General features: G+C 32.8%; 1 protein-coding gene across 4 annotated transcripts in view; it reads right to left on the reverse strand.

Moving 5' to 3' along the window:
- Positions 1–373: 373 nt before the first annotated feature.
- Positions 374–12,165, reverse strand: part of LOC144843309 (cardioacceleratory peptide receptor-like) — a 58,039-nt gene continuing 46,247 nt past the window's right edge. For all 4 annotated transcript variants that reach the window (XM_078700113.1, XM_078700119.1, XM_078700105.1 and 1 more), the window contains 8 exons: positions 10,193–10,353; positions 9,346–9,481; positions 7,998–8,104; positions 5,746–5,839; positions 3,794–4,078; positions 2,568–2,690; positions 1,915–2,086; positions 374–1,033 (listed from right to left, as the gene is read on the reverse strand). In XM_078700113.1, the coding sequence (XP_078556239.1) occupies positions 853–1,033; positions 1,915–2,086; positions 2,568–2,690; positions 3,794–4,078; positions 5,746–5,839; positions 7,998–8,104; positions 9,346–9,481; positions 10,193–10,279 (1,185 nt within the window). In that variant the 5' untranslated portion in view covers positions 10,280–10,353 and the 3' untranslated portion in view covers positions 374–852. The remainder of the gene's footprint in view (positions 1,034–1,914; positions 2,087–2,567; positions 2,691–3,793; positions 4,079–5,745; positions 5,840–7,997; positions 8,105–9,345; positions 9,482–10,192; positions 10,354–12,165) is intronic.

A 12,165-nucleotide genomic window follows, 5' to 3' on the forward strand; every position in this document is an offset into this window, starting at 1 on the left:
AACTGTTGTCGCACTTTGTAATAACTGTTGTCGCACTTTGTAATAACTGTTGTCGCACTTTGTAATAACTGTTGTCGCACTTTGTAATAACTGTTGTCGCACTTTGTAATAACTGTTGTCGAGCTTTGTAACAACTGTTGTCGCACTTTGTAATAACTGTTGTCGCACTGTGTAACAACTGTTGTCGCACTTTGTAATAACTGTTGTCGCACTTTGTAATAACTGTTGTTGCACTTCGAAATAAATGTTGTCGCACTTTGTACTAACTGTTGTCGCACTTTGTAATAACTGTTGTCGAGCTTTGTAACAACTGTTGTCGCACTTTGTAAAACTGTTTTGTAATGAATTAACTGTTGTCGAGCTTTGTAACAACTGTGTATCCCGTCTTGATTTATCATATACTAACCGTTTCTCATAAAGCTGCCCAAATTCATTGGTAAATGTTTATCTTTCAGGACTGCTATGTTTAGTTATTCGGCATTCGTTTATTGTACATTTGCCTTCATTCTCAATACCAGCGAAGAAAAAACTAAATAATATTTATATCACTCCTAATCAAAATGTCGGGTTACTTGATCAAGATCTTTATTAAAACTATTTACATGAACCGACAGTAACTTTAAAACAGTATAAAAAATGCAATAGCAAAAACAAAATAAATAAAAAAGAAACAAAACAAAAGTGTACACAAGTTTTAAATATTTTGTATAGTATAATTCTATCTAGATTAGTCGTCGTCGAAAGTAATAGTATTCTTAAGAGAAATACACTGCTGAAACATTGCGATAATTATTAACATTTAAAATCGGTGGCTTAAAATTGAAAGGATAATTGTTAGCGATCTGCTAAGATTTATTTACTTGTTTGGCCAAGTTTAATGCGTTCAGAGTCCTGTTCGCATGTAGTAACGCTGTAGTCCATATTTGTGTTTTCTGTCCTAGTGTACATTGCACGAGTAAAACCAGGTTCTGCCTTTTTCCGAGCAGTACAACAAGGCAACACTCCCGCAAACCAATTAACAACAGGAATTCGTCTGAAATTAAAGTAATAATAGTAAGAACCTTTTACACATACAAAGATCTACAATGGTTATCTATGAGGTACTAAATACCTAACTGGTTACACGTAATTATTAGACCAACACACGTAATCATTAGACCAATACACGTAATCATTGGACCAATACACGTACTCATTGGACCAATACACGTAATCATTAGACCAATACACGTAATCATTGGACCAATACACGTAATCATTGGACCAATACACGTAATCATTGGACCAATACACGTAATTATTGGACCAATACACGTAATTATTGGACCAATACACGTAATCATTGGACCAATACACGTAATCATTGGACCAATACACGTACTCATTGGACCAATACACGTACTCATTGGACCAATACACGTAATCATTGGACCAATACACGTAATTATTGGACCAATACACGTAATTATTGGACCAATACACGTAATCATTGGACCAATACACGTACTTATTGGACCAATACACGTAAGCATTTGACCAGTACACGTAATCATTGGACCAATACACGTAATCATTGGACCAATACACGTACTTATTGGACCAATACACGTAAGCATTTGACGAGTACACGTAATCATTGGACCAATACACGTAATCATTGAACCAATACACGTAATCATTTGACCAATACACCTAAGCATTTCATTTGGACCATTTTCCTGTTTTCAGAATATCCGGTTATGAGAGAGTTGATTAATTGAAAACCTGATCTTTTAAATGAATACACATAAGATAGATAAAGCATTTTTTTTATATGATAATTACAATATTACTAACCTGTTTTAACAAAGAAGAACAATGAAAAGATAACAATATATTCACTAGACACAACACAACATAATGGACAACACTCACTTCAGCTCCCGGCATAGGTTGGTACTGAATATTCCATAGATGAGCGGATTGACGGCGCTGTTAATAGCTGGTAAATTAGCGATGACTGCCATTAGTTTGGCACTGGGCTGAATCACTTGGAATGCAGTTAACAAATATGTGAAGATGAACGGACTCCAACACAATACGAATGCTGTAAAACAATCACAATCATCATATGTATCTTCAACGTATACATTATTTTAAACTAAATGTTTGTTTCATAATTTGCATCTTCAATTGACCAGCATCCACCGTTCAGCGCCTCCATGAACGACAGGGTTGACGCTATAGACATTGGACCATGTACACCAGGGAAACCTCCTTAATCTGCCGAAAGATGCACTGGAGGGGGGGGGGGGGGGGTGTGTGGAGGTGTACACAGTGTACCTGCAATTTTAAATCCTACCACCAAAACTACGGACCGAGGCGATTTGAATCTGTGTCGTCTGGTATGGCTAGGGTTGGCGGCGCCCCTGTCCGCTCGTTCAATTGATTCGACAAATGGACATTGTAATCAAACATATTGTTTGTGTGTGAACACTACAATATAAACGGGAAATATATATTTCGTTGCCAACATCTAGACGTTGATGCATAAGTGATTATTAGGATTAGTATTAAAATCAACTTACCAATTACAATGCTTAAAGTAATGTAAATCGTTTTAATTTTTGCTTTTGGAATAAGTCCTCTTGAACTTGCACGATGTGAACGACTGCCCTCATCAGCTTTTAAATTGTCATAATTATTACCCTCTGAAATAAAAATAATAAAGCGTTCTAAACTTAAGATTCTCATCCTTATTAGAAGAAGAATAGTGCGGATGGTAGATAGACAAGAAATATTATGAGGAGGTGGACACATTGTGAATGGTTGGGCCTGAAAGAGGTAAACATCGCATGACACTGTGACCTATGAACACATTCATTGTCATAATCAACTCATTCCATATATCTTTATACAACTATAGGCACATTCAAAGTCATAACAACGTGCAAACAATAACCTTACAAATGTATTATAACCATGAAGCCATAAAATTATAAACATAATTTTATATGCCTATGTTATATAATAGCTATGTTAATTTATAAGCTATTAATTACCGTACTTTTTAAACTTATTATCGTATAATAAAGAATCACATTGTATATTAAATATCATAAATGTACGTATAGTTGTGTATATGCTAATATACTAATCGTCAAATAGCTTTGCTTTGTTGTAGTACAATTATTGTTTTATGATACCGTAGTCGTCTAGAAATATTACTCGTTCTCAGTTTATAACAGATACTCATTTCAAACAGTAATGCAGTACCGTGTCTGTTAAGCTTTTGTATGGAGTCATTATGTTGTAAAATATATTCCTATTTCAACGTATTTTTAATCACTGCCTATAGGATTTAATGATTATCTGTATGGCAATTATTAAGATAATAACTAAAGAATGAAAAATCTTAGGAATCCCAGAAGCATATTCAACAGGAATAAATCTTTGAAACACAGGAAAATAATATATTAAGATAATAGTAAATGAGGTGATAAAATACAAGTTTATGATATACTATAAAGTAGCAATAAAAATCTACAAAACAATGCAAAATCGTTCAATGAGAAAGTGTAGGAGAGTAAAGCTCTGTCTACACTATCAAACGAGTTTGACAAAAAAATGATGTAACTTATGGTAGTGATATGATTAAATATGATAGTGATATGACATCATCATGTCCATATATGGGCACATCACACTTTTTGTAACATAAAAAGACAGAGCTTTACAGTACCGGTATCATCACAGTGTGTTACGTCACTGCGTATAGGGACAACGAGTAGAAAGTAAATCAACATTTTCTTACTTTTGTTACTTGCTGGTTTAATATTTGGACCCATCATTTTACTCTTTTTCCAGATAGTAATAATTATAGAGCAGTAGCAGAATAAGATGACAACCAGCGGAATAAAGAACAAAATACACATCACATATATTGTGTATAATTTTAATTTCAAGTTCTCATTTTCCAGTATCATCCAACACTGTGTCCCTTCACCATGTTCTCGGATTTCAAAAATGTGCAGTGACGTAATAGATGTTATAAACGGCGTTATCCACGCAGCCGCAGCCATCATGTGTGCTCTTCGACCTAGCAAAAAAGATACAACAATATGATACGTTATCATTGTGTGATTACTAAGATCAGATTGAAACCTTCTTCCATAAGATCACTGGACAGATTTTGATTTTTACACGCTCAGTGAACCTACTGTACTCGAATATCTTATAGTAAACTTCGATACAACGAATGTTATTTTCTGAGAAGATTACATTCTTTTAAAGTTCTTTATTTTATAAATCTATCGTGCAAAGTATTATGACTTTTTGTAAGGTTTATTTTTACTTCCTTTAGAGAAAGTAATAAAAAGCTGTTACACAGAATCATTGACCAAACTTTTACCACGTCTACCAAACGACAAAACATATTTCTCAGTTTGGGATAATAACGGTTTATTGAATTGAATTGAATCACAGGTTCTGGATCATGCGTGATCTTAATGTTATTTTAATGGTATTATCAGGAAAGAGTAAATCTTCCCGGGTATCATTAATGTACACGTTAAGTACGTGATGAGATGAGGAGGAAGAATAATGTACCAATTGCGTTCCCTAATTATTCGTGCGGGAATATTATAAGAATACGCAATGTATAACGGTATACATTTTTGCATCAATTGTTCACTGTTGGTACATCAGTGTACTTGTAAACGGGCGTCGTGATTTTAACTTCTTGTCGTTGCTTTCAATACCTTGTACTCATATGTGAGAAGACGGACGGAAGAACATCACTTTTGGAGCAACGATGAGCAGTTTTGAAGTGACACAAGACAATTAATAAGTAAGCCTACAGTTGTTCTTTCCATATTGACAGAAGTTTGTGAATTCATTTAAATTTATGATAACCAAATATTAATTAAAAACCAATGTCAATTTAATAAAGTTGCATATCTATTTATAATGCTATTAAGGTACTCCTTTCTTTATTCACAATGTTTACATTTCAGGTTGAATTAGACCTACATACAACATGTAACAATCATGACGACTGTGATGTAGGCCTGGGTCACTATGCATCAACGCCCCTGTTAAATTATCCATTTCCAACTTTGCTTTCGGTAAACATTTATTAAAATTGCTATAAAAGCTATTATATCAGAATTAACTTAGGTTATGATATGCAATGACATCTACGTAATTAGTAGGAGCCTGAAAAGGTCACTATCTTTTTGCCATTAACCCTCTCTATTTACAAAATATTATATACATAACACAATATTTGTTCGGTTAATATTGTAGAGTAGGTCTACACCTTACTCTATCATCAAGTAGGCACAGTTTAATGGCAATGCTATTGCAGGTATTAAAAGCACGTAAATAGATAATAATTATAATATTACCATTATCAAAATCACGTTTTATATTGTCGAAAGTACGAGACATTACTGTTTCTTATACGCTGTCTATTCCAGCCTACACTTCGGTGTCTCGGGGTATCACTCCAGTTACACAATTTTAGATCAACCCCGCACACTGGAAGTGCGAAGGAGGTATATTTTCTGGGATTTAAAATTGTTTTTAATATAATTATTGGTTCAACAGATAAAGATCCTTTAATATTTATCCGGTTCATTATCAGTGCGGTATCAGATTTATTGTATTATCATACATATACTCGTAAGTGTGAAGTAAATTATTTATAAAGCTTATTTTTAAAAAACGTGTTGATATCACGTGTTATTGTTGCGAATGACTTACTTCTTCCAGAAAAGTTCATGGGATATATAATAGCCAGATATCTATCTACACTTAGAGCGACCAACTGGCATGATGATGCTGTCAATGAAGCCGCCTACAAAAAGAAGTAACAGAAACAAAATCTCAATAGAAATTAAGAGATGTTGTTAGATGCGCAAAATATAATTACCTGTTGCGATCATATAACAACAGATAACTTCAATAATTGAAGAGGACATTATCAATTTGAAGAACATCATTAGCAATTACTGTGATATAAACATTACATTTACTCGCTTATTTAAAGTTTAGGTTATGATTCAAGTTATAATGTCTGGGTTCTCAATTCATTTATACTCTAATGTCATCTATGCTCATAAGATATCACGAAATAAAAAAAACAAAAAACGCTGTAATACCACATTGTTTGACCAATCAATCATTTATAATACTACATACCAGTGGGCTAGTGGTAGGGCGTCTTAGAATATCCAAATTAAAATTCGGGCGAGTTTGTCACCCGCATACAGTATGTTTGTTAATCTTTACCGTTGTTTCAATACAATTCATATCTTTATCGTTTCGTAATGTTTAAAGCGGGTTAAAACACGTACTAATAAAGCCTACAATCGTTTTCAGATTCATGATCATTCCTCTATTTGATAGGTCAGTCATACGATATACTAAACCTATTTATGAATTTAGCGAATGAACTGATCTTAGAATTAAAATGCAAAAAAAGGTACTAAATTAACTAATGTGTTTCTATATCAGATGTGATTTTAAGCTTATTTTGCATGACATTTCAGTACAGCAATAATTCCTTAAAAGCATACAGTTGTTTATCAAGCTTAAGAACCCCATAGGCAATCAAACGATATCCTTTGATTGAACATAATTGTGGTTTAATCATTTTAAAATGTATTCTTGTAACATCTTCATTCATTTTCATTATATCGAAATCAATAGCTACAAATACGTATATCGTATAATCAAAACATACTTTTAGTTTATACTAAAGATCTACAGAAGCGGTATGGGTAGATCGATTGATGAAGTATAAACAACATTTAATAATATCGCATTTAATGATTTTCAAAATAAAAGATCAGATGACTATGATATCTTTCAACTTGGTTCAGCTTCCTTGATATTGTTTGTCTGCAGAAATCCCAGCACCGTGCTGTATCCGATTCTCGTACGGCCTAACAGTTTCTTGTTGTTAAAAATGACACCGTGAAATGTTCCAAAATTGTTGCGGTAGTTTCAGATGACTGGTTAGGCATTTTATGCTATCCATATAATTTGACCAGTATGTGTATTGCATAAAAGTTTCAAATGTGTTCACGCAAATATTAATTCTAAATTATATTCCAAATAATTGATTTCATTGTTTCCAGAAAAAATGCGATCTAATTTGTCAATTATCGGTAACTGATTTCTTATCCGATAAAAAACAACAATATGAAGCATTGTACCAATTTATTCGGTCATCATAGTTAATTGAATCCGATTGCCGATATCAGGATCTGAGTATTACAGAGAAACTCAATGGGAACTTGGAACCGGAGCGGGAACTTGGAACCGGAGCGGAAACCGGAACGGGTTAAACCTGTATCTAAAATGCCATCACAGTAAATAATGATGTCTGCTGCTTAGCACTTGAGAAAAGTGACATTTTCTTGGCATTTTATATTGATAGAAAATCTTAACGATTCAACACGTTTGTTGATGCATATTTTTCCGTATAAATCCTTTCAAGCATAGTATAATTCAACATTTAAAAGTATTACCTTTCAGAAAGATTTTAGTTTCACTTACATACGTTTTTATTTTTTCCACTTATATTCTTACTTTTTCTCTTAAAGCAGTTAAATTTGAAGGTGTGATAATTTTAGAATACATAAATGTTTTTGAGTTTTCTAATTTTTTTTTTCAATTTAAAAGCCATGTGGTTATTTTGAGACATCACTGTTTGGAGAATATTGATTTCTTCGCTCTGCTATTTATTTTTTAATGTCATATGCCTTATCAAGCCGACTTATCCAAGTTAAACGTTATTATCAATTCGTTAACATATCAATATGTGTTTTGGATTTAGTCAATGTGCTTCATAGCACGGACAATTCACGAACATAGGTCAACGACTTAATGTCTGATCCGAAGGACGGTGGTCAACAATGTAATGATATATCGATGTTAATACGGTATAATTATTATTAACGTTTCGAAGGTACTATAACTGAATATCAATACAACTAATCACCACATACCTGAATATATTTAACAAGTTTACAGGCGATGTTACCAGTTTCCCATGTCCCAGTGTATCCTCTATGAATAAGTTGCACCAAAACCTCAAAAAATCCAACAATTATATCTGTTGAGAGAGTAGAAGGTTATTGTAGTACAATGCCCCACGGTATTACCGTACCACGGTGATGCTGTACCACACGATACACCCCATATCCACAGTAATGCGTGGTTTCCACTAGCGACGCAACACAACGACGTAACGCAACATAGGGGATTTGACCAATCACAAGCGATGAATTATTCAACCTGTCGCTTGTCATTGGTCAACTCGCTTGCGTTGCGTCTACGTCGTTGCGTTTTTTCCTAGTGGGAACCAAGCTTAATGCCGTGTGCCACACGGACGAGTGAGATATTATTTCATGAATAAGAAAAAAAAGTATGAATGAATGAATGAATGATAAAAATCACTTTGATAAATATGATATTGATGAAGATGGAGAGACGAGGATGGCTAACAATAAAGACGACGGTGATGTTAAAAATGATAGCAACATTGATCATGATGAATATCAAAATGCTGCAGATGATGAGAAGGGTTTAAATAAATTGCTTGTCAACCGCAACACCGAGGTTATTAATACACATAACAAAATGAAAGAAATCTATAAATCTTGTTTTATTTTCAATTAATATTGACTTATTATAGAAAAAAGATTAAGTTAAAGGGAGGACATTGCCTTTTCTTCCTTGTATTTTATTGTTATAATTATTTTCCAGTAATCAAAGTCGTTAAACTGTAAAAAAGGACCCACCGTCCATCATCACCGCAATGATTACTGTTTTTTTTTCTAGAATTTGATCGAATATATAAATGCACATTTTAGAAGCATATCTCCAATCACGTAGACATTCCTACATGCTCAAATACATTAATGTATGCTAAATTTGAAATATTTCATATTTAACAAAATGGAGTTATTAATTAAGTAATGTTTAAGACGTCTTGTTCTTTGGTTTTGAATTAAAATTAAAAATGAAAAAAAAACACGATATACTGTACGGTAGTCTTCGGAATCAGTAATTTTAACTATTTCCTCATCATTAGTGATTTTTTGGGAGATTTATAAATGCTGATGATTAAAATGACAAAGATAATAACATAAATGATGTAATGATGACTCATCTCGATTTCAATGTGAGACACCAAAACTACATACCAGGACAACTCGGCCTCGCGTCAACTCGGCACCTTTCCATACTTCAGACGTTGCTAAATTGACGAATGCATTTCAAAAGTTTGGCACAATTACAGAAGCTATCACTACATAATTTAATTCGTTACATATAATAACATGGTATACTTACCGGAAATTGCTAAGTTCATAACAAAGAAGTTCATTCTCGATTTTTTATGTCGAACGGTGTATAAAGCAAAAAGTACTGCTCCATTTCCAATCAAAATCGAAATGAACAGGGACCACAAGACTATCAATTGTAAATCCTATAGACATAACAAAAACACTATATAGTAACAAAAAAAGACATTCACACTTTTAGGGCTATTTCACGAAACGGAAGACGGCGTCGTGTTGTTAAAAAATGGAAAAATCATGAACGTCTTCCGTTCCGTGAAACAGGTGTGAATCTGTAATTAATTAGGTAACATTTTACGTTAGTAAACAAACTCAAGAATTGTAGCAAATGAATGTAAATGATTTAAGCCAAAAGTATCTGAGATTTATTTTTTTAAAACAGCGGACGTATAAACTAAGAACTCGTTCAATCATTTTCAAAAGATAATACATCAACAGATTTGTTATGCTCAAACACGCATCGATTCTAGTCCTATGGATATAACACGGATTTTGATGTATTAAGTATGTTCTGGCTTTAGGCCTATACGACGGACTATGACATCGGCAACATTGACGAATGTCACAATAAATTGTAATTATAAGTGAAATGTTTTTTTTTAAACTATCAAGATATTGTTTCCATACCAGTACCGTTGACATTCTTCATACATGCTTCATACATAGAATTCACTACTAAACCCTTTTCATATTCTATGATTAATTAATTTTCTTCATTACGCGTTTAGAAGAGTAATATTATCTTGTCTGCTGGCGTGTGTTATGTTCGGTGCTTGTAATTTCGGAACGATACAGATCTGATATTGTAGCCTCAGCAGAGGTTAATTATTGTAACTTACCCGATAAAGCACAATCCTGGACACCTCTTTTGTGGTGGGAGTCATTTCGGTCCAAAAGTCTGTATAATTGTCCATATTATAATCCATAATGCAATGAGTCTATTAACACTGTGCACAGTGGTACTTATATGTGAAAGGGCATATCAATTCAAAGATATAATCTATGGAGATAAAAAAAAATGTTTTTAATCAATTAAACGAGAATAATATTATGTTTGTTTTTATTTACCATCATGATAGTCAATGTAATACTGTCCACATATTCCATCGATGCTTTGTAAAACAAAACAATGAATGACTGAATAACTATATTTTATTTCATTTATTTCGTCAGGACAGAAACATAACAAAACATAACAAAAACCCGTGACGGTGACGGGATTAAACAGAAGCAAACTGAATTGCTGTATACATTTTCTCCGCCGTCACTGGTATATGTTGAATAAGATAGTTGCTATTGAAAACTTGTTGTGATAGTCAATGCCTACTTAAACTGGTCAACTTGACTAAACTAGTCAGTGGTTTCTATAAATGCATTCGGAGTTAAACCTTCAGGTTTCATTGTTGGCGCACAAACGCGTTAAACATTGCTGGACTTTTGCATAATAACGGTAACTGACGCACTATTATGATATGTAAGTCCTTTATGTGTCCTTTATATGTCACACTTAAAATCTGACATTCTTAATAAGGAATGGTATTAACATCAAAAGAAATAACATTTAGCTTTTAGTATTGTACATGACAGTATTGCGTATATGGATGCATTATGCAAAAACACATTAGTATCATATCGGTCAGAACAAGTTTGACCCATATCACGACCTACATCTGGAAATGCCTAAGGAATACTTTTACTATTAAATCGGGCTATTTAGCTGCACGATGTAACATATGAATTACTTTAAAATCTTGTTAATCTCTGTCTTTTGTCATCTAATTTAATTAGATTTAATCCAAAGAATATTTTACGTATAACTCGAGAGTTCGATGACTATGTAGGGCACCGTAAGACGTGACTATATCCATTTTATTTATTATACATTGCTAATTATTCTACCAAAAAAAAAAAATTTATTCAAAACATTCAAAATAACGTAATTGTGTAATAATTTAAAAAAAAATAAATGCCATCTTATGGCCTTAAATATAAGTGTATTTCCAATGTAATACCAGATCTAAAGATGAGAAACAAGTATTTCGTATAATTTAAATGTTAAACCGTTATCGGCATACGGTAAAGTTTTAAAGTATAAACAGTTAATAGACATCATGCTTTCAAATGATACATATATGTCATAATGGTCTTCTACAATATTATACGTGGGCAACAAACTGCAAAATATTGTGAACCTACACGACCCCCTAAGCTAATGGTATTTACTTTCAACTTTATTCAAATCATGCAAACAGTACAATATGTGAAAAGGAGCCAAAAAATAGCTTTCGCTAATCGTTGTTTGGCTCCCGAATTAATTGTCTGTGAGTAAGGTACACATTGTTTTTACTTTCTAATAAGGTTGTGGATAACAAAATGATCAAATAGAAGCAAATACACAAGTATTTGGGATTCTTAACTTGGAAAGACCATAACAATGTACAAGGCTCCGAAATTATGTGGCTAAAATCTGATGATACTGGCAGCTTATGATATACTGTACTAGTAATACGTATTCTAGTAATAAATAAGTTTTGTTTTCGAGAGAGAAGAAACAATTTCATTTTTTTTCTTTATTGAACTAATACACAATAATATAAAATCATATAAATACATTTTTCTCACATTAGTTCTACACAAGTGAGCATTAATTCATTAATTTGAACCAAAATGCATGTATAAATTTCAATTGAGACTGACATGTCAATATTGGGTTGCTTGTGTCTTTCTATTAAAATTCTATGATTTGAAAGATGTATGTATTACTTAAAATTACAAGAAACAAGACAAATTAATGCACTTTAGCTCATGAACA

This window comes from Antedon bifida, chromosome 1 (genome assembly GCF_963402885.1).
Source record: "Antedon bifida chromosome 1, ecAntBifi1.1, whole genome shotgun sequence".
Classification (NCBI taxonomy): Eukaryota; Metazoa; Echinodermata; class Crinoidea; order Comatulida; family Antedonidae; genus Antedon; species Antedon bifida.